This window comes from Fundulus heteroclitus, chromosome 16, assembly GCF_011125445.2.
Source record: "Fundulus heteroclitus isolate FHET01 chromosome 16, MU-UCD_Fhet_4.1, whole genome shotgun sequence".
Taxonomy (NCBI): domain Eukaryota; kingdom Metazoa; phylum Chordata; class Actinopteri; order Cyprinodontiformes; family Fundulidae; genus Fundulus; species Fundulus heteroclitus.
This window is the reverse complement of record NC_046376.1, coordinates 35694683-35718872: the sequence shown is the minus strand read 5'-3', so window position 1 is coordinate 35718872 and position 24190 is coordinate 35694683. Positions and strand designations below refer to the sequence as shown.

The 24190-nt window shown below is 40.8% G+C and overlaps 1 protein-coding gene across 2 annotated transcripts in view; it reads left to right on the top strand.

Moving 5' to 3' along the window:
* The window catches only part of LOC105937949 (carbonic anhydrase-related protein 10), a 249376-nt gene that overhangs the window by 165065 nt on the left and 60121 nt on the right, over window positions 1–24190 (top strand). For both annotated transcript variants that reach the window (XM_036148578.1, XM_036148576.1), the window contains exon 4: window positions 15201–15386. In XM_036148578.1, the coding sequence (XP_036004471.1) occupies window positions 15201–15386 (186 nt within the window). The remainder of the gene's footprint in view (window positions 1–15200; window positions 15387–24190) is intronic.

Sequence of the window (24190 nt, the reverse complement as noted above, 5' to 3'; positions counted from 1 at the left end):
TTCCTCTGTCTCTTTGCCTTTATTGTCAGACATCAAAGAAGGGACGGGAGGATTCAGGAGTTTCACAACATGGGGGTTAAAAAACAAAAGAAGGGACAAGGGAGGTTTTACAAGATTGGGTTGGCACACACAGAGGTGTAGGATCAACATACATAGCAAGACATTTCTCGTCTGGGAGGAACATCTGTTCTTCCTGTGTGAAGCTAAAACAGTAGAACATACCTGCAAGCTAGCTCTTTAAAACAGACTAAATTACTGTAACTTCATAAAAAGAAAATGATTACATTCACATTTCTCTGTAGTTTCGGCTAGTTTTCTTTGTCTACGTGGGGGGTTCGTTGATCCTTTGGCCTTGCACCCAGAGTGGTCCAGGGATTCTCATTTTCCTCAGGGAACTGTTTGTTCACTGAGTCGCTGGGCTGGTGCTCACCATTCAGAATCACAGGCAGCGTTGTTTCATTTCCATACACGGCGTTTACATCATAATTCACTTCGAGTCGGCAGATTTTCAGTTCCATAACAGCTATTTTCTGTAGAAGCGTGTCAAGGTTGAAGATAGATATCCTTTGAATTGGGTGGTTCTTCTCCATATCCACTTCATGTTGAATTCTTTCCATAAGAGCGTTTTTCCTGAGAGCTGCCTCCTCTGGGGTGTTGTAAAGAGGCATCTTGTGTGGATTAGCTGAAAACTAAAATGGACCACACAGGGAAAATTGAAATCAAAAATAAATCAAAGAAAATAAATAAAATAACTAAATCCAACTTTCTGTAGTTTTAAGATATAAAAAGGAGATAAAAAGGCAAGAAAATGCAAGCAAGCAGGGAGCAGAGAAAAGAGCATCCGAGCAGGCAGAGAGGCAGAGCAAGAAAAAGGTTTGCTTCAAATGTCATAAAGTCATTGCTCTGACCATGGCCTTTTTTATGCAGGGAGGGGCTACGTCCTGAGTGGCAGCTGTTCACGTGCACGGACATGCATGCGCGGCAGCCCGGCTGTGTAAACAAGACACTGGAGAACAAGAGATGGTGTGTGACGTCATACCATAGTCCGTTTGAAAAGATAGCTTTAGTTCCTCACAAATACATTTTTCATGTCTTTCTATCTAAAATAATTGAATTTTGCTTCTTTCGCCTTTAAAACAAGAGCTGTTTTAAATGATGAACCTGTTGTTGTAAGCTTTCTCCCTGTGAATTGTTCTGTTCATTTTAAACCTGTGTGTGTTTGAGATCCGTGGTGTGCTTAAAAAGTTAGACTTTTTTTTAGCTGTTCCTGATACTATAAATCCACTTTCTCTAATTAGCATTTTTAATCTAAGCGTGAGCACAAACTTCTTAAAACTTGGAAATCCAAATGTTTCCTTCCACTGCTAAAAGAAGCGGAACTCTCAATTGTGAATAGTCACAGATCGGTCAAAAATGTTATGCATTTTTTCTTCTTGATTCTAAATTAATAATGTTATATCTTCCAAATATCATACCCTTTTAATCTCGGACCACTCTCCAATTTCACTAACTCTCGATCCTAACCATAAGAAACAACAATATTTCTGGCGCTTGCATCAATCCCTGTTATCAGAGGAGACGTTCTGTAAATTCTTAGATAACAAAATTTCTGAATTCTTAGACACCAACGATACAAAGGATGTTACAGACTCTACTTTATGAGAAACATTTAAAGTTGTGTTCAGGGGACATATTATCTCTTTTGAAAGGTTCCTGAAAAACAAAACGCGGAAATGCCTCACAGAAATTGAGACAGAACTAGCACGCTTAGAGACTAACTACAAGTCCTCTCTCAAGCCGTTGATTTTACCAAACGTTCTTGCACTAAAATATGAATATAACACTATTCTGTCCAAGCAGGTGCTTGATCAGCTGTTTAAAATAAAGCAGAAGCACTTTGAGCTGAGTGATAAGCCTCATAAATGACTGGCTCATCAACTACGGGGCTTACAAGGAATATTATGAACATGTACATGTTCAAAGCAAAAGGAAACATCTCAAACTGGCTCAAAGATCTAAATCTCCCAAAGATGAGTGAGGCCTCGCAAGAGGCTCTCAGTGTAGACATCACTGTCGAAGAGATCCTCGATGTAATCAAATCATTTCCCAATGCCAAAGCCCCAGGACCAGATGGTTTTGGAACTGAGCTCCATAAAAGATACCCTGGGAAGATTGCTCCTCTCCTCTGGAGGATGTTTGCTCACTCTCTTGATTCAGGAAACTTTCCCTGCTATGTATGAAGCTAATGTAACATTATTACATAAAGAAGGCAGGGAGGAGACAGAGCTTTCATCATCCCATTTCATTATTGAATTCTGACATTAAAATATTCGCTAAAGTACTGGCACATAGGCTAAGTAAACATATTTATCCTATTGTTCACCTGGACCAACAGGCTTTGTACCTAAAAGGTTTTCATTTTTTAATATCAGGCGGTTAATGAACATCATGTACCATAAATATGACAGTAAGTGTAGGGGAGCTGTTCTCTGCCTGGATGCTGAAAAGGCATTTGACCAATTGGAGTGGCCTTACATCCTGACGGTACTTGAGGAGTTTGGGTTTGGTAGCAGATTTGTGTCTTGGTTTAAAACTATGTATGCTCAACCATCTGCTTCTGTTCTCACAAACTAGGACAAGTCAGAGCCATTGCTATTGCATCGGGGAACCCGCCAGGGTTGCCCCCTTAGCCCTCTGCTTTTTGTGGTCACTATGGAGCCCCTCGCCATTAGTATTAGAAATCACTCCTTAATCAAACATATTCCACTGGGAGGCATTAACCACCACATGTCATTGTATGCCGATGATGTTGTGGCCAATTCATCTAGATCGTATTCAGTCATTTGGTGAGATTTCAGGTTATACTATTAATTGGCAAAAGTCTAAATTTATGCCAATAGGTTCAAGCCTCCCTTCTGAATTCTTAGAAAATCTTTTATTTAAGATAACTGACAAACTGAAACATCTTGGAGTTGTTTTGCCAAAAGACCCCAAACCAATTCCAAACTGAACTTTTTAGTAAAAGTGGATAAGTTGATAAATGGAGAACACTCCCACTCTCAACGATGGGCTGCATAAACGCCACTAAAATGGTGTCCTTGCCTATATTTTTTAAAATCTTTTTCAGGGCCTGTCTATTTTTTTTAAATCGCTGGACTCAACAGTTTTGCCTGGGATTTTTACATCACAAGAGGCTTGTTTTTTTTGTACAGTGGGCTGACAGGAAAGGGGGTAGAAGAGAGGGGAAGAGACATGTGGCAAAGGACCACAGGTTGGACTTGAACCTGGGTCAGCCACGTCAAGAGCTAAGTGCTCCGTACGTGGGTCGTGCATGCTAAACACTGCGCCACCAAAGTACGCCCTTGTCTGGGGTTTTAAAGCCCATAGAATATCAAAAACTGATTTGAATAAACCAAGAGAGATGGATGGACTGGGATTATCATGCCTTCAGCACTACTATTGGGCAGCGATTGCAAGGGCCTTGCTGTACTGGCAGGAGGGTGATGCTCAAGAACTCTCTTGCAAATCCACCCCCTTGGGTAGCTATTGAAAGAATCAATGTTGGAAACGGTTCTCTTCAGGCACTTCTTTTCTCAGCAGTCTGTCATGTGAGAGGAGTCACTCCTGCTTTGAGCTTAGCGCAGTGCATCAAGAAGGGAACAGCAGCCACAGCCGCCATGAAAAGGGGCCTAGCACTTGAACCATCGGCTATCCAGGAATACTGCAGGATCAAAAACACCAACTCATTCACCCTGATGCTTCATGGTAGGGTTCTTCTCCAGACGGTGTTGTTTTTGACCTGATAGAAAGGCCAACATTTGGTTTGTTGGAGATAAAATGTACCAATATAAAGAGTTATGTGGATTGTTGCTATTTAAAAAGTGTAATGACACAATGAGGCTTGCGTCAAGTCACAGCTACTACTGGCAGGTGCAAGCGCAGCTTCTTATCAAAGGCATGGAGTGGTGTGATTTTGTCGTCTATGCAGAGGATGACATTCTTGTCCAACGCATTTATAGAGATCCCAGTGTGTGTGAAACAATTAGGGCAAATGTTGACCATTTTTACTTTTATGTGTACTTTTCCAGTTTGTAGATTCTAAAATGCCAGGCTTCAGGTCAAACAAATTTTGGTTTGTTTGATTGTCTGAGCATGTTACCATGTATTTTGTTATTTTGTGTATAGCTTAGTAATGATTTAGTTCACCAATGTTCTGTTGTGCTATTTACTTAATTCTGTTCTAAAAGCTTTCCACTATATGCCATGTTGTGGATTAAGTAGCTTTAATAGCACAATAAAAGTTTGTTATTTGAGTATTCCAGTTTGTTTATTGATATAAATTTCCCCAAGACAGTTTTTAATGGAATCAGTAATTAAGAAGCATTGGTTTTAAAAAAGTATTTTATTTGTGGCCTTTACAAACAAGTAGCAAACTTTACAAGGGAAAAAAACAACTTCTTTAAAAATGGTATCCTGTGAGGGGAAAAAAACATCACAGACAAATTGTTTAGGTGACTCGTTCATTCCTGTGAGGAGTTATGAGTGTTGTTTAAGAAATAACCACAATTCTCAATTCAGTCACTAGGGGGCAGTGAACACGAGAACGTTCATTGTGTTCACTTTTTAATAATTTCACAACTAGTTTGTGGAAAATCCCCTAAGCTAACTAAACAGGACTAAACCGGGTCAAACATCTGAAACTATAGAGATTTTAGCAAGTAGCCCAAGCCTTCACAAGGGGCCCATTTTGGTATTTTACCAAGTAACAAGCCACATTGAACAGTTCATCAATGATCCCACATCCAGCCAGTGGGATAACGCCGTCAAAAAATTAGTTCTCCTTCACTCTCCGGATGCAGAGCTCTACATGGATCCTCAAGCGAGCAATGTTTTGGGTCTGAAGGACATCTTGTGGGTTCATCTGCCTTTTCCCTGAGCAGAAAGGTGGTCTATAGACTTTGCAGGGAGCCAAATTGTCAACTAGAAATCCCCTGTCAACCATTATCGCCATGTCAGGCTTTAGTACACTGATGATGCCAGATTGTTTGAATATCTCACGATCACTCATGGATCCAGTGTAAAGGGCAGAGACAAATGTGATGGCACCGTGAGGTGCTATGCCAATCACGGCCTTCAGTGTGGAGTGGGATTTGTATGTTAAAAACACCTCACTCTGTAACATGAGGTCTGATGGTGTCTGGCAGTAGATCTCAGTGCAATCAAGCACTACTTTGGTGTCCGGAAACAATGCAAACTCCTCAGGAAGTCTAGCACGCACCACTTCACGAGGAAACCAGAGGCGTTTGCGTCCAAACAGATCGTACAAGAAGCTCGGTGAATGCCAAACCTTTCACCGAGATCTCTGTGTGTGGAGCCAACAGCCAGGTACATCAAGAAAAGAAAGAGCTCATCTATAGGACGAAGTTTCTTTGAATGAACAATGGACAATAAAATAGTCATTATGCACATGAAGAAATTACAATTTTATGTGTATACATAGTATACACACACACACATATATATATATATATATATATATATATATATATATATATATATATATATATATATATGTAGAAATTAACTATTTATGTATTTGTTCCTCTATTCGTAAAGCAATTAAAGCAATTATAGCTTATATAGTTCATGTAGCATAAATACAACAATAATGATAACAAATACTAACCTGGTATAATGCTGAATGTCGTCGTCTGAGCATTTAAAACGTTCCAGGCTGAAACGGGTCCGCAGATGCAGCCGCTCAACTTCACACTGCAACAACTCAACTTGTTTTTGCAGAGCCTCATTTTGGATCAGTAGCTCGTTGGCCATGACTCCACTTGCAGGTGAAACACAGTAATCATGGTCAGAAGCCACCATCCCCGAACAGTCCACAGTCAGCTCTGCAGCAATCTTTGTAAAGATTGAAATCAAAAACTGTAAATTGAATCAATAAACAAAATGTATTGTAATGATCCGTATTAGTCTTTATTGGTAAATGCTGTTGCACACAACAGTATACTGTTTCTTTAAGTCAGGTTAGGGTTTATACGGAAGAAATGTGTGGCTTTCAGGGGGAGGAGTGGTGGTTCAGGGACTGGCGGGGTGAAAGCTGTCCGTTCCGTTTGTCCTTAAATAAAGTGTTAGCAGCAAAACCTCGGTTTGGTGCTTGGTTGTCATAACGCAACGTTACAGTAATCACACAGAATGTATTTATCTAAAAGAAATCTTCTTCTACGCTTCATTTTAAGATGAAATATCCACATTGTGCTGTATATGCGCATGTGGCTTGTGGTCTCTGATTCAATCATTCTGGCAATATGCTCAGTTGGCTAAAACCAGGGAAACTGTCAGGCAGGTGAGACATCTAAGGTGAAAGTTAGTCATTAAGGAGGAGAGGGAGGGAGGAATTGGAGGCAACAGAGGAGAGAATTGCAACAGATCCAGCAGAAGAAAACGAACAAGAATCAGAAATGTCTCTTTATCTCATCTGACTGTACGTCGTTTACGTCAGCAGAGGAAAAATTTAATTAGGTTCGAAAGTTTTATTTACGAGAGTAAATTGAGTGATCGTCTCTATCGATTGCGCAGCGTTTACAACCAGCGCTGCTCATGGGGCCGCAACTGAACCGGCTCCGTACACCTCCGGTCCCACAGTTCAGTAATCACGTACACCTGTCAGTCACTAATCAGCCAGCATTCAGCACACCTGTCAGCCTCCCTATTTAAGCTCCCTGCATTCAGTCCTCCCCTGTCGGTTCGTTCTGTTTACTCCTGTTGATTCTGCTGTTTCCTGCTCACCTCATCTTGTTCTCATCCAGCCAGTGTTCCCTTCATCTCTGCCTGCCTGCTGTGGTTCTGGTCCTGCTCTCTCTCCGTTCCTGCAAATATTCACCCAGACGTGCCGTTAATCCTGCTGTGGTTCTGGTTACAAGTCTCCACTCTGCCGTGCCGCTGGTCTAGCTCTGGTTTCCAAGTCTTCATTCTGCCGTGTTGTTGGCCTTGCTACCTCCGTGCTCCGGCTCCATCCTGCTTGCCAGTTTCTGTCATCTCCATTGTCCAGCTCCGGTCCAGTACTGACTGTTGGATTCCTCCTCCACCTCCATCTCCTTCAATAAAACTCACTCACTAAGCTCTGTGTGTGGTTCAGTTTGGGTTCAGTAAACAAATCATGACAAGCAGCTCTAGAGCAACCGACTCCAGCATCAGTCTACTCCTTGTGAAGCTTCCCCAAAGTCTTGAATAGATTTCACTTGACAGTCCTCTTAAGGACGTACTGACACAGAATGAGAGACCGTTTAGAGGCTCAGGAAACCTTCGCAGGTGTTTTGGGTTGATTAGCTGATTAGGGCGTGACACCATGAGTTTCCAATAAAGAACTTTTTCACAGTATTCTAATTTTCGTAGTTTTTTTTATCTGTAAGCTGTAATCATCAAAATTACAAGAAACAAAGACTTGGAATATATCACTCTATGTTTCATGATTCTATATAGTAAATGAGTTTCACTTTCTGAAATGAAAAGAATTGCACTTTTACACAATATTAAACTTTTTTAGATATACCTGCACACTATTAATCTGTGTGCAAACATATCAAATGCTTCCTAACATCTGTATGCAAATGATTCTGTAACTTACTTTTGTTCAAACTCAGATCCATCTGTAGCACTTCAAATTTTAAATGCTGAAAAATTCAACATAACGCTTTTTTTTCTTCTAATTCATCTGTATCCTCTGAGAACATACCCCTAATTAAAACTGCCTAAGGTGAAACTCTCAACCTAATCACTACTTACAAGTACCTGGGATTAAGTATTGATGCAGAGCTTTCTTTTAAATGTAATCTTTAACATTTGATCTCCAAATTAAGGGTGAAGCTTGGGTTCTATTAAAGTAACAAGTCATGTTTGTCCTTCAGAGTTTGGAAGCCGCTTACAGCCACCTTTCTGCCTGTACTTGATTATGGCGATGTTGTGTACACGTGTGCCTCAGCCATTTGCCTACAGGCTTTGACGCCGGTGTACCACTGTGTTCTGAGAAATGATCACTGGTTGTAGCCGCCTCACCCACCGCTGGGAACTGGATGCCAAAGCTGGTACCTTACAAATTGGATGACTCTGGTTTACAAGGCTCTCATTGCATTGGTTTCTACTTATTTATGCACTTTATGCTGTTATGCCTTAGGATCAAATTACTTTTGTTTTTCTCTGCTCTTGGCATTAGAACTTAAATGGGAAAGAAAGCTTTCAGTTTTTCTGCCCCTATGCTGGGAATGCCCTCCAATCTGAACTGAGACTGTCCGAACTAGTCTTAAGAAACTGACAACAGAAATCCTTCAAGCATTGCATGTGTTTTAAATCTTAAATTACTACTGCCTTAAATGTTATACCATCACTGTAATAATAAACCTGCCTTTCTTTACCAGGTCACACTTGTGAAAGTCGGTTTGATCTTGATGGGTCTGTGTTTAACTTTTATCAAGTTAAACAAAGGTTTAATAGAAATTAAATAATATAAAAATTACACTGTTGCCCAAACATTTTCCAGACAGACAATTAATTTGGTCACCAGGACCTAACTGCTATTTCCTCTCCTAGCTTCTGTAGACATATTGAAGATCAAATTAGTTTTTCACTCATTGCTTCAGCAATTTAGCTTAGTGTTTGTAAAATTTTGATAATTGTGATATATCATGGGCTTAGTGTTCATTTGGCACCGTTGCTTTGATGAAAATTTAATTCGAATTCCAGTCCTTTCTGCATCGAGTGTGCATGGTTACCCCACATATGCACGGGTTCTCTCCGGGTACTCCTGCTTCTACGGAAGCGTATTGCATTCACCCAAGAAAAAAAATCAGACAGCTTATCTCATAATTACGAGATCAGGATCTCATAATTATGAATCTTATTTCATAATTATGAGATCTTTTTTCATAATTACGAGATAAGATGTCATAATTATGAGATCCTGATCTCAATATTATGAGATCTTTTCTCATAATTACGAGATAAGATGTCATAATTAAGAGATATGTCATAATTACGAGCTCAGGGTCTCATATGTCAAAAGGACAGTCATTGCTGCGGAAGCGTTATAACTCGGCATCAGCTCGCGGGATTTTCAGTGTCATCGGAGAACATGGAGAGACAGAGGGAGTTCCTTTATTTCTTTTTAAGAAGTCGCCATTTATCGGAGGAATTTATTTCTGCACTGAGGAGTGACAAGGTAAGTCATGCATATAAAGCAAATAGCCTAATTGAAAGCTGATTGATTCGATAGTTATTATTTGTAGTTAAAAAACTCTATACTGAATACACCTGCTGCACTGTAGTACTGTCTGTGGCTCTGTTTACACGTCAAAAAAATGTTTGCGTTGCGTTTGTACTGTCTATTTACACACTACAAGGTTTAACTGTTGCTTAAGGGGACTTTACAGCTATAGCTGTGGCTTTATTCAGAAGAGTTTGCAGCCGAAACAGTACTCTAGCTGATGTTTTTTTTCATCTGGTCAATTTGACGTGGAGTTTTAAAGATCACAGCACTACTAGTGGTGCGGCATGGGAATTACACCATTTAAGTACTGTGTCCGTATAAACAGGGCCTGTGACTGCAAATGTACTCTGCAAATGTTGATGAAATTGGCTGACAAAAAGATATAGAGATAAGGATAAGTAGCTTGATTTTTTTTAAAAAAATATATGCCATGTATTTAATCATAAATTCTGTTGCAAACACTAATAAACATTAATTTAAAACAGTCTACATTTATTTAGTTTTTTCTATTTGATATAACCATAATTTCATTGTTCTTACAGATTGACATATCAGCTATATCAAGCATGGATGAGAGCTTAGCCACCTACATTCCCACCTATGGTGACAGAATTGCCACCCGGAGATTTTGTACCAAGGAAAAGGTGAAAGAGATGTGCATCGACAGACATTGCTTCAGAAACTCAAAAGAAAGATGGGAATTGACAAAAATCCAGAGGAACATGACCAAGAAACTCTGATGCATCTCATAAAAACCCAAACCATATTTAAGGAACAAACTGGCGGGTTTAGTTAGGATGGATACATGAAGGAAAGGTAAGGTCTATTTAGGGGTTCTGGAAAGGAGGGTCCGTCGGATAGTTGAATCTCGGATTCAGGAAGAGCAGTGTGGTTTTCGTCCTGGCCGTGGAACACATGACCAGCTCTGTACCCTCAGCAGGATTGTGGAGGGGGCATGGGAGTTTGTCCAATCAGTCTACATGTGCTTTGGGGATCTGGAGAAGGCATTCGACCGTGTCCCCCGAGGGATCCTGTGGGGGGTACTCCGGGAGTGTGGAGTACCGGACCCTTTAATAAGGGCTGTGAGGTCTCTGTATGACCGGTGTCAGAGTCTGGTCCGCATTGCCGGCAGTAAGTCGGACTCGTTTCCGGTGAGAGTTGGACTCCGCCAAGGTTGCCCTTTGTCAACGAATTTCTAGTTGCAGCCAAGGTGTTGAGGGGATCCGTTTTGGTGGCCTTAGAATTGTGTCTCTGCTATTCACGGATGACGTGGTCCTACTGGCTTCATCAGGGCGTGATCTACAGCTCTCACTAGAGTGGTTCGCAGCCAAGTGCGAAGCGGCTGGGATGAGAATCAGTGCCTCCAAATCCGAGACCATGGTCTTGAACCGGAAAAGGGTAGAGTGCCTTCTCCGGGTTGGGGAGGATGTGCTGCCCCTAGCGGAGGAGTTCAAGTATCTTGGGGTCTTGTTCACGAATGAGGGGAAGATGGAGCGGGAGATCGACAGGCGGATTGGTGCAGCGTCTGCTGTGAAGCGAGCGCTGTACCGATCCACTGTGGTAAAGAGAGAGCTGAGCCAAAAGGCGAAGCTCTCGATTTACCGGTCGATCTACGTTCCTACCCTCATCTATGGTCACGAGCTTTGGGTCGTGACCGAAAGAACGAGATCCCGGATGCAAGCGGCTGAAATGAGTTTTCTCCGTAGTGTGTCTGGGCTCTCCCTTAGAGATAGGATGAGGAGCTCAGTCATCCGGGGAGGACTCAGAGTAGAGCCGCTGCTCCTCCACGTCGAGAGGAGCCAGTTGAGGTGGCTCGGGCATCTGGTCAGGATGCCTCCTGGACGCCTCCCTGGGGAGGTGTTCCGGGCACGTCCCACCGGGAGGAGACCCAGGGGAAGACCCAGGACACGCTGGAGGGACTATGTCTCCCGGCTGGCCTGGGAACGCCTTGGGATTCCTCCTGAGGAGCTGGCCCAAGTGGCCGGGGAGAGGGACGTCTGGGCCTCCCTACTGAAGCTGCTACCCCCGCGACCCGACCCCGGAAGACGGACGGACGGACGGACATGAAGGAAAGCAGCTATGCAAGAAGAATGGAGGAACAAGGAGAGTGGGTTTTCCAAAGGAAGCAACAAATTTGACATTTCAAGTGTAGCAAAATAACTATTCTTTCCTAACAGAAGATCTAAAAAGGGAAAGCTGTTCGAATTCTTTCATGGAAAAAGTGCAATTTGTTATGGAAAATGTAAAATGTTTTGGTGCAGGTAATACCACTATGTAATATATTTCAGAAGAAAGCTTACCATTTCACTCAGAAACATAAAGTTTAATAAAGATTTTGTGAGGAACATATGGCAGTGAGCCACAATATAATCAGTTAGCTTTTGTTTTTGCTGACAAAAAAAGATATAGAGCAAAAAAAAGATTACTCCAACAACATTGTGAAATACAAGTTTCTGAAGTCAAATTATTGCTGTTGATATGAAGTTTCTTTAATTAAAAAATGTTGAAACACGTGTTGAACTATACTTATTTTCCTTTTCTTTCCACAGGGCATGATTTTTCTTTTATATTCTTCAAAGTTGATTGTAAAATATATAAATGCATTGATCGCAATAGTGCCCTGATTTATAATAATTTATAATATATAAGACTTTTGTCTGTTGTATCGTATAAGGATTTTCTCATGTTCAGTTTTGAGATTCATGTATCCACCTTTTAAATACACCTAGATAATTCTCTAGTTAAGTCATCTTCTGGAGGTAGAGAACTTCCTTTCAAACGGATATTTCACAGCACTTGTACTTTTAATGTGTTCTTCTTTGAGTTGATGTAACATTTCTAAAGAATGAGTTGATTTGATCACAAAACATAACACTTTATTTTGTAATGGATTTTTACCAAAGATTCATTAAAAGTTTTCATGCTCAACATAAGCATAGGCATTTTATTTTTCAACTAATTTGACCATATCATCACTGTCAAAGTACATAACTTGGGTCTCAGTGTATAGTAATAGAGAAGTACAAGAGTCTTGCAGGTATTAATATAAAAAGTATGTTTTGAATATTTGTTGCCCTGCGACAGACTGGCGACCTGTCCAGGGTGTACCCCGCCTCTCGCCCAGTGAATGCTGGAGTTAGGCACCAGCACCCCTCGCGACCCCATGAGGGATAAGCATGCATAGATAATGGATGGATGGAAGGATGGATGGATGGATGGATGGATGGATGGATGGATGGATGGATGTCTTTAATATGAGGAGCAGTGGTGTGGTTTATAGAACATCCATCAATCCAGTTTCTGTCCGCTTAATCCCTCATGGGGTCACAGGGGGTGCTGGTGCCTATCTCCAGCATTCACTGGGTGAGAGGCGGGATACACCCTGGACAGGTCGCCAGTCTGTCGCAGGGCGTTTATAGAACATATATAATTTAAATAGTTTCTGTCCTGTATGATAGATTACAAGGCAAATGTGAAGTTAAATTTCTTGTTATTGTCCTAATATATGTAGCAGCATATATTTGCTGTCATACACTACCAGAAGCACACATAACATAACAACTAGCAGCAAAATTCAAAACGTTATGTACATCATGATGAAACGTATAGGTACATGGGAGTAAATGAAAACAGGTCTGTTTCTTTTTTGTCCCTCCATATGAATTTCTTTCTTTTCCTTCCACTGCTTGGCCTTCAGTGGTTGTGGGGTTTCCAGCTGATTATTTCTGACTGTGTGGGATAGTGACAGGGTCATTCTGGACAAGTCAAAATCATTTGCTGCACAAACTCTTCTAACTTTTTACAAGCAAATATTGCAACTCTCACAGGTTTGTACGTATTCAAGCTCTTAAAAATAAGTATAACTCAATTGTTTCATCTGGTGTGGACGGTGCATGAAGAAAGTTTTCTGTCATCAGAAGGTATGATAGTTCGAACACTGTCTCATCACGTGAATGGTCCTCTCTGAAGACATTGAGCTTTGCAAGTTTCCACTGCTTGCTCAGAAACCTGTTTGAAATGATCTTGTCCAAGAAAAAGCTGCGGAAGGGTATACAGCATGTCGGGCCAGCCACTTGAAGCAATTGCATCTCTACTCTTACGAATGATGTGGGTGTTCCATAAGTGAACCACTTTTTGGAGTTCTTTCTGAAAGACAAGAAAATAAACCAGTTATTAAAGTACATACTACATATTTAAAAGCATCTATCATATAGTATTTATCTTTTACATTCATTTAGGGAATGTAAAGGTCCCCTATCTGCATCCATGAATGAGGGCAGTCTGTGCTTCTTATTCCTTGCCAGAATCTTTAGAAAGGAATCTTTTCACTGTAGATGAGCTGGACAGCTACCATCCAAGCATTCAGCCTCAGAGATGCCAACCTGTAAACACAGCAGAGATATTATTGTTTTTTGAAGTTTTTTATTTTGAACAAAGGTGAAAATAACATAATTAATTTATGTCTTCTACAAATTGACCACTTGTTCCTTTAAAAATGGTAAATGGACTGAACTCATATAGCGCTTTTCCAGTCATACTGACCACTTAAAGCACTGTATACTAGAGCCACATTCACCCATTTGCACTCACATCCATACACTGATACACAGCTCGGCAGGCAACTTGGGGTTAACTACCTTGCCCAGGGGCAACTTGACAAGGGGAAGCTGGAATTGAACCCACAACCTGCCGATTGCAAGATGATTGACTACTCAACCCATCAAGCCACAGTCGCTCAGCTTTTACCAAATGAAGAAGCTAAAGATTCCAAATTCAAAGTTTTTAAAAAGTATTTACTACTGATTTTTAAAAATTTGAGTGTCAGATCAAATGCATAGTCGTTCTAAGATGTAAAACAGCACATTCATGGTTTTGAAAATCTTTGGATGCATTTTTAATGTAGCCATATTAAACCTGGTTCACCTACCTTAATGTTGTTGTTTAAGGGAATTTAAAAAAGTACTTTTACAAAATCCCCATGAAAAGGAGAATAGCTGCTGTTTAAAATTGTGATTAAAGGTTAGACTGGATCAATATTTAAACTGCTTCAACCTAGACTGAAATGGAACAATGTTGTAAACTAAGATTTGTTTTCTATTCTGGGTGAGTTTAAAGACATTAGAAAAAACAAATGCAACAACAAATACACTGAGAACAAAATGTGGCACCTTCTTACCAGGAGCTTTGCCACATGCACCTTACCAGCAGGAGGCCCTAAGTATTATTGATCAGTTCTGATAACCTTTGAAGTTACAGCAATGACAATGGATTATCAGTTTTTGCTTTTCGGCCTATTAAAGCATGTCAGTAGTTGACTGGGTTGATTAATGGAGGTGATATAAACAGCTGTCATTCACTTGCTCGTAAATGCTAGTAACATTAGAAAGCTCTGTATTCATCACTTTGTTTTGACACAGTAAAATGTGAATAAATGTAGCATTATCAAGCTTTACCTTTCAATTACGAGATCAGGATCTCGTAATTATGAGATAAGCTGTTTGATTTTTTTTTTCTTTGGTGAAGGCAATAAGCTTCCATAGGCTTCCACTCACAGCCAAAAAACTTGCAAGTTAGGTGAGTTGGTGTCACTAAAGGTGCCCTTAAGGTGTGTGTGTGTGTGTGTGTGTGTGTGTGTGTGTGTGTGTGTGTGTGTGTGTGTGTGTGTGTGTGTGTGTGTGTGTGTGTGTGTGTATGTGTATGTGTGTGTTGACACAAAAATGTCAGAAACATTTTCTGATCACTATTGGCCAACTTTCAGCCAGAGATAATGAATAACGAGCCTTATTACATAAAATTTTTAAGCAACTGAAATGCTGAGTTTCTTTTGACATTTTCACAATTCACATACATTTTCGTCAAAGTAAATATCTGAAGTTAATCCCATGTTGGCAGATCTAGTATAATGCATTTTCTGCTTTTTTTGTAGATGGGTGGCACCATGTACAACACAGGGAAGCATGTGTCGCTGCGACCGGACAAAACACACCTGGTAAACATCTCTGGCGGCCCCCTGGGTTACAGCTACCGACTGGAGGAGGTCCGCCTTCACTTTGGGAGTGAAGATGCTCTTGGTTCAGAGCACCTCCTAAATGGGCAAGGCTTTCCTGGAGAGGTGAGACAAAGCTTAACCAGCTTGGAGAAAACAGTCATCGTCTGTGAGGTATTTTAAATCAATTAGTTTTGTGATCACATGACCTCTAGAAAAAAAAAAACAGTATCATGGCTGTCAAGGGACCAAGCAGTACATAGTGGAGGACACAGGTGTTGAATTCAAAAGTGGATTTTATTTACCCAAAACCACAAACATATTTAACAAAGTTATTAAACTGGCAGTTAAGGAATTAAACTGGCATGCCATTAAAAGAGGTCAACTGAAAATACTGAACACACACAGACACAAACCAAACTGACCTAATGAAATAACACACAAGGGCCCTTAAATACTAGTTTAGTTAAACCATAGACACACACAATAGGGGAAAACAAAATGGCTGCCACATAACTACCGACTCAAACAATATAAGAAACCTAATACACCCCCTAAAACTCCCCCACTTGGCATGAGGCATTTGGTTCAGTCCAATAAGGCCCTCAGATGCACTTCAGTGATCCATCCCTTAGCCACGCCCTTTGCTCGTCCAGAAGGGGAAGCCAAACACCCATGTAACTCAAACAAAAAAAAGAGTATTAATACAACATAAACTGAATTGACCTTGCAGTGTTAATATGTGTCCACTCCATATAAACATTGTAAGGTGATAAAGGAATAAACTAATAAATATAATTAAGGAATATTTAAAGTAATAACTGAAGTGAATTAAAGAGAAAGCAAATTGTCGTAGGGTGTGCTCTTACCCTGTGTGGCTTGCCATCACAATGGCATACATCAAGGACAGCAAGAAAGTAAACTATACTAAACACTTTCAGATTGTGCTTTTGCCACTTGTAGCAAGTTATTTTCCCTTTATGATTGATAAGAGATTCGATCCTGTACTCCACTTTACCAGAAAATGTAACTTGATTAGAGTTGAGAAATTCATTTTTCTTTTTCTTTACTGTGTGGGGCTCTGTGAAGTGCACCTGAACTTTTCTGTCTTTGCACACACTATGGTCCAATTTTTAAAGTCAAAACTGCACAAAGAGACGTTAAGAGAATTTAAACGAAAGCAGAACATTTTTACACTAGAATATAGATTGGGTCTCACATTTCTTTTTTCATCAAATTTCTTCAAAACCTTACTGGCTTGTTTATTGAGTACAGGAGAGCTAGTGGATCACTTTGTGTCATGGTGTGGGAACAATCATCTCAACTTGAATGTGAACAAAAAGGAGTTGATTTTAGATTTCAGAAGTAACAGGGTTAGGTCAAACCCTATTTCAGTCATGAAACAAGAAGTGGAGGTGGCTGAGGAATATAAATACCTCAGTGTTCATCTGGACAGATCTGCAGATCTTCTATAAGTCTGTTGCTGAGAGCGTCATCTTTTCTGCCATCGTCTATTGGGGCAGCAGCATCAGAGCCATGGACCTAAAAATGCTCAACAACCTGATAAAGAAGGCTGGCTCTGTTCTGGGGACAATTGTGGAACCTCTGGAAATGATAATGCAAACAAGGATTCTTTATAAATCCAAGAAAATTATGGACAACCCTGACCATCCTCTTCATGAGACTGTCTTAGGAAAACAGAGTGTCTTCAGTAAGAGGCTTCTTCAAATCGGCAGCAATACAGAGCGCTACAAGAGATCTTTCCTGCCAATTGCCATGACTATCTACAATAACTCTTATAAGAATTTAGATCAATAGGAGTTACAACAACATTTAATTTCTCTTTGGGATCAATAAAGAATATTTAGGCAAGAGCAGCTAAGCACTACAAAGGCCTTTTGTAATCATACTGTTTATTATCATTCTCCCCACAAATGAATTGGCTTTTTGGAGACCTAAACATATATGAAAACACACCGTTTTTTGCAAACGCCTCACACCTGATGTGAAATTATGTATTTTAAAAGTTTCACAAAGGTAGCGCAAAAAACAGCTCCACAGTGCCCCCTACAGGACTTTGAGAGGCACTGGTAAATTCTGGAGATTTGAAATGTGGTACATAGATGGATCTCCCCAAACAAAAATTTAATGTATGCCCTAAAACCAACAGGAACTCTTCCCAGGGCTCTTGGCTATTGGCCTGGTAAAGATTTTCAGTCATCCAGGTCATGGTCATTCCAAAAAAGTAAAAAAAAAAAAAAAGTTTGAAGACGTTTCGCTTCCCATCCAGAAAGCTTTCTCAATTCAAATACCTTGTTTCCACTACCCCTTTTTAACCGTGCCGAGACCAGTCCGAGCACGGTAACTGAGATAACTATCGAGTGTAAATGGAACGCAAACTGAACTGAACCGTGCCAGACACAACCGGACTAAATCTAGACCAGTTCAATAGGTGAGTTTGGCTTGGTTTTTCAGTAGCCCGGTTCTCTGATAACAAAGAGCGCATGACCAGACCGAGTCGTCTCCTTACAGTCAGCTGACATTTCAGACATTCATAAAAATACTAGCTTCCCTACCGTGCTACACGGTTTCCAGAGATGATTCTGCTTAGCAGTGTGATAAACCTCAGCGTCTGTCGTTGTTTCCTGCATCTGTAAGCCCTGATTAGACGTTTGTTTGTCTTATCCACTTCCCAAAAGCCGACTCTGTCAAGTAAATTCACCAAAAGTTGCCTTCTTTGCCTCACTCTCAGCAAACAACGAAATATCACAATAATAATCAAGCATAACTTCCTGAACATTACGGGCGCAGCCATTTTGATTTGCTTGATTTCCTCATTCAATCTTAGAGAGCAGTAGTACCGCAGATCGTCACTAGAAGGCTAGAAACCAAGGAACCGAGATAGCGTGACGTGTAAGCGGTCGTCAGAACCAAGCTCGGCTTGGTCAACTGATCCAAGCTCGGACAGAGCTCGGCACAGATCGGTTTAACAAGGGTAGTGTAAATGGAGCTAAAATGTCTGGAGTAGTGTGGAGTTCCAAGCTTTATAGTATTTTCCAACAAAGGCCTTGTGGCTTAGATAACATGCAAATTGAACCGAAACATGTCCACCCCTTAGTAATGGGGAGTCGTTAAGGTCATTGTTGGCCTGCAAATTAAACCAAAACCGGTCCACGCCTCTGCAGTGTGGAGTCTTAGGGTTGTTATTGGCCTGGCTTACAGGAGAGATGTTTTGATCACCTGCATGGAGGTTTGGCGTGATAATTGAAAGGAATCAACCCTATTGCTGTGTTGTAAGTTTTTGAGAGTTGGAACCTAAGTCCTCCTCCTCTGTTTAAGGTTGTTTTTTCTCTCTTAACGTAAATGGCTTCCTTCACACCCCGCTCAAACCATCTGTCTTCTTTGTCCAAAATGTGACCATTTTAGTCCTCAAAAGAGTGTCCTTTGTCCTTGAGCTGTAGGTGGACAGCAGTCTTGTCCTGAGGAAGTAGCTCTCCTGTGTTGAGCCATGCGTCTGTGGAGAGGTTGTTTGGTTTCTCCAATATAAAGATCACAACATTCCTCACTGCTCTGAACTGCATACACCACTCCGCTCATCTTAGGTTTGGGGGTTTTGTCCTGGATGCACCAGCCTCTGTCTGAGGGTCCTGTTTGCTTTGAAATGTAGTTTTTCAGAGTTTTCTTTTTGACTCACACCACCCACTGGAGCACAAACTTTCTGTCATCAGAACCTCACAACATCTGGCCTAGCATGTCCCTACTAAAACAGAAGGGAAGCACAAAGAACTGAAACACATCAAAGATGCCCTCCAAATCTGTGGGTACCGTAACTGGGCTTTTGTCAAATCTGCAAAAGAATATCCAAAAGACACGCAGCAGAACATAATGGTGAGAAGAATAGACAGGACAGAGGGTCCTGTTTGTAGAAAATTTGGTTATTTGTACCAGAGATCGACCGATACATTTTTTTTTCAGGCCGATACCGATTATTTTGACATTAGGAAAACTGATACCCGATACGTGGGGCCGATTGTTTTGGGCCGATTCTTGAAGCTGATATTGCTTTTTTTTTCCATTTACAAGATAAAATGACACAATGATAACAAATGTCACACAAGTGTCAATTTAAACAAAAAAGAAACATTTATTAAAGGAGCATAGCTCTCTCACTAATGCATCAATGACGAGAGAGAGAGAGAGAGAGAGAGAGAGAGAGAGAGAGAGAGAGAGAGAGAGAGAGAGAGAGAGAGAGAGAGAGAGAGAGAGAGAGCTCACAGCTGCTGTAGCAACACCCCTCTGTCACAGCTGCAAGCGGGCTTAAATCGGAGGCAACCGGACTTTTACTCAGTTTTTCACTCAGCACAAGTGCAGCTTGCGTTGCAACACTTACACGAAACGTGTCACAGTGAGACAGTAGTAAGGAGGAGGAGAAAAAAAGACAGACCACCGCTTCATATGGACATTATTTTCTGTTTATTAGATGCTGTACGTGTAGTCATTGGTGATGTTTTCATGTGCATGCATTATTATCCATGCTAACGCACACTCACATAGCGATGCTAGGTGGCCAGCCGTAGATCAGACGTCATTTTTTAGACAGTGGGAAAGGAGTTTTATGCCAACTATAACCATATTGGCCACCATTTAAAAACACCAACGATGACACATGAGTTCAGTGGCAGAGTGGAAGTGAAAGTAAAAAAAAACCACACTGCATTATATGACCTACCCGTTCGAGTGAACCAGAAGCTGTTTCATCCCGCTCACATACACAGAGGCAGCCATTCAAAGGGCAAATACATCTAAATTAGACAGTTAGAAATCCAATAAAAGTTGAAAACGTACTCTTTTTGTCTTGCAACCAGTCTTGCATTACCAGCCATTTCCGGCCAGGGACACAGCTTCAATGTATGCGCTTAACGGGACGTCAAGGCAAGGCTGCTGAATGCACTAATGGATCGGCCAGCACATGCATATATCGACCAATGCCAATACAAGAAAACAACGCAAATATCAGCCAGTCAATGTATTGATCAATCTCTAGTTTATATTTTAGTGGAATAATTATTTTTTAGCCTACTTTTTACTCCTTACATTATCATGCAATTACCTGTACTTTCTACTATTTACATTTTGAAAATAGTTTCAATACTTCTACTTTATTTCATCTTGTTTTCATTCTGTCTTGTCAATAAAAAAACAAAACAAAATTCAGATAAATAGCGCTGCCCAAACAGAGTGATTTTGATTGTGGTTGGAGGCAGTTCTGCACCAAGTTGTTTGCCAAATGCCCCAACAAAAATTTTAGAAGAACAAAACGTAGAAGAAGAACATTGCATTTTTAGGATTGTTTGTTATTTTACGTTTTTCCCTTTTCTGATAATCCACTAGGATTAATCATTAATTTTGACAACACTGTCTGCTGTATACAGACAACCATACAAGGGTAATTGTTATAAGAGGGTAATGCACTCATTTTCATGTCCAGTTTTGTTATCTTAAATCTGTTACCCTCATCAATTCCTGTAGCTACACTTGGATGATCATTTACTGTACATTCCAATAATAACTAGTAAAAGGTTATTGATAATATTTCTCTGAAGTTTGACTTTTTGCACTTATAGGCAACCAAACATCAGTTTTTCTGTTGCATGAAACCCATGTTGATGCCCAGAATTGCATGTATATGGACCTTTAATATATTTGCATTGAAATAAATGGTTCATTTTCAATGGACATTTATGTGGGTGAAACAGCCAATTCCAATTTCTTTCCACTATCAACATCATACTATACAATTATTGTAATTATTACTTCTACTTTCATACTTTAAGTAGTTTTATATGACGTACTTTTATACTTAACTTGAGTAATAAGTTTAAGTTGATACTTCTTTAGAAGCATTTTTAAACCCTTGTATTGAGAAGACGGCCTCTAGATCTTCCTGTTTCATTCACTACAGCCTGTCTCACCCAATTTGGAGATTTGGCAATAATGGAAGAAAACAATTATCAGAGACAAAACACTTAAAATATACATGTATTTATTACAGTTGGAATTCCAAAGGAAGATGACACTTACAACTTTATCATACACCTCATGTATTATAAGCCGAAGTCTCTTCCACGCGGTTGTAAGTTATTGTCTGCTCGACACTACCCGAACACATCTTTAATAGACTGACCGGCCACTTACGGAATGTCAAGGGAAGGAGGAATCCAGCATAATTCAAAATAATTAAAATCAATCAACAATGATACCACACACAGCTACAATTATATGCAAAGCCAAGAATAAACAATTACCAGGAAATATGTTGTCACGGCGGAGCAAAAGGACCCAGAATTCAACCAGACAGAGGGTGCTTTGTTTTTGTTTATTCAAACGAAAAAGACAGCTGCGCGCTGTGGGACTATCCTTAGCGTCCTTGGCCGGGAGGTCTGGAGAGAGGAACAGCAGGTGAGTTATTTTGCCAACACTTCGGGGCTGATGTGTGAAAGGGAAAATAACCACTGACCTCTTAGAATGCGGGAGACGGGAGAGAACAAAGGAGGGCCGGCGACCGTGGGTAGGCGGACCCGCCGGAGATGGTCGTTCAGCTCGGGGGAGAAGCCTTTGACAGTCACTGGTTGCTCGAGGGGCGAGCCGATGTTCGGATCCGTTAGGGATCGTGGGCAGAGGGTTCAAAGGGGATGTCCAGTTGTCGTGTTCCGATTTCCAGTCCAGGGTCAGATCCAGGTCAGAGGTCCGGGGAAGGTCCGAGGGGAAATCCAAGGCGAAGTCGAGGTCCAGTTCCAGGTCGGTACACAGATTGGCTAGGCAAAACAGGCAGGGGCCAGGCAGGCTCAGAAAACAGATCGGGTCAGGAAACAGGCAGTCAGGTACTCAAGAAAAAATGCTGGATTAGTCTAACCAAGTGGCTCGAAAAAATCTGGCACTCGTCTCTGGTTAGGAGGGAGATTAAATAGTGACAGGAACAGGTGAATGAGGTGAGTGGTGATGAGAGAAAGGCGGAGCTATCCAGGTGTGTTGGGTGATGAATCAAACCAATGTGAGTGCCACGATCATGACATATGTAAGCTAAGGAGGGAAAGTATGAGTAAAGAGGTGAAGTTTAGTTTAAAATAAGTTCAGAACCACCAGAAAACACTGTGGAGTTAAACAGTGTGTTATGCCATCAGAGCCATGGGCAAAATACAGATTGAATTGGAAGCTAAATAAGTTTTACAAGCACCAAGGATCCACCCTCAGCAGGGTTCCATCAGTGCTCTAAAACTTTGCTCCCACAGGACAACCCCCTCAGACTCACAAGTCCACTTCTGCCTGGAGACCTGGAGGAGAAGGGGTCGCTGGGGAACCAGCCGCCCTGCGAGCCACACAGACAATCTCCCTCAGTCTCCCACTTCTTCCTGGAGCTCTCGAATAGAGAGAGCCCCCCCCTGCACAAGCCACCCAGGCAAGGGGCCTCATGGGGCCCGAAAGACACACCAGCCAGCACAGGGGAGAAATCTCTCTTCGTCCGGAGGACCTGACCGGGCAAATCAGAGTTAAGTTTGCAGTCTTAACTTCAGCGTCAGACACCGGAGCCAAAAACAACTTTGTTTATTTCTCCTCAGCTGTTACAGGAAAGCTGACTTGAGATGGCGCGGATCGGCCTCCTATAGCCACTTCACAAGCTGAGAGAAAAAGGAGCTCAGGGACTGCAGGCAGGACGTCGGCCCAGCTGACCGACATAGCCCCCATTATCATGTTGATACCATGCCATTGCCGATGTAATTTGAGTGTGTTTTTATAGTTATAACAAACTTTATCACCATAAGAGTTGTATACACTGATGGATACTGATGTCTGTGTTACCCAGTAAACTCATTACGACTAAATTAAAGTCAAAGTTTTTGTTTAAGTTAGCGCTGAACTCCGCCAGCCTAAATGCTATTAGTTCCGGTAACATCCGGTTTCTGGATATTCAACTACGGCTCATTCAAGCCTAAGGTTTGCTTCGTTCCGCTCCACCATCGTTCGATAGTGCTATGAGCGTTATTACCGCATTAATACCGAATATTAATGTCGATTTAAAGACGTTTTGTATAACTTTAGAAGTAACCGATTTTAACGAACGATCACTACAGCAACCCTTGGCCACCCGGAGGTATAATCGCATTAATAAAATTGAGTGTCCCTAAAGTTAATGATTTTACTGAGCAAATCATTCTTTAAAATGTTATTTCCTCAAATAATGTTTGTGTAGCTCGGGATTTGCATTGTGAATGGGTTCTGACTTAGTTAAGCTAATTTAAGATCATTCCATATTCTTTAAGATGAACTTTGGTTCTTTAACTCAGATAAAATGTTATTTCATCAAATAATGTTTTCTCCAACTCAGGATTTGCATTGAGAATGAGTTGAAACACATGCCAAATGTTGTTCTAAATTAGTTAAGGTAATTTAACTCCATTCCATGTTCTTTAATTTGAACTTTGGTTCTTTTACTCAGATCTGCAGTGAACCAGGATTCACTGAATTATTCTGATTATGACCAACCACTTTGTTTTGTCTTTTGTGTCTTTTAGTGTGTACATAGTTCCTTAACTTAGCTTCTTGTTATCTTCATTTTGCTTATTAGTTTTAGCTAAGTTTCACCAGCCTAGTAGAGAGGATTTGTTGATTGATTGTTAATTCAGATAAACAGCATTCTATAGTGATGTTCTCTGGATGTTCATTTTATTTCTGTTAATAAATTCTTGAACTTGAAGAGAAGTTGTCACTCATTTATTCTACATGTGTGCAGAGTTTGCTGTTAAAAGATCGCCAGTGCTCAAATCATCCCTTTTAACTATTGTCCTGATATCAGCTCCCGGGCTGATATCCACCGGACAGTACCTAACAGACAGAGAGTTATTTATTAAACATCAAATAACTTTAAACTGTGT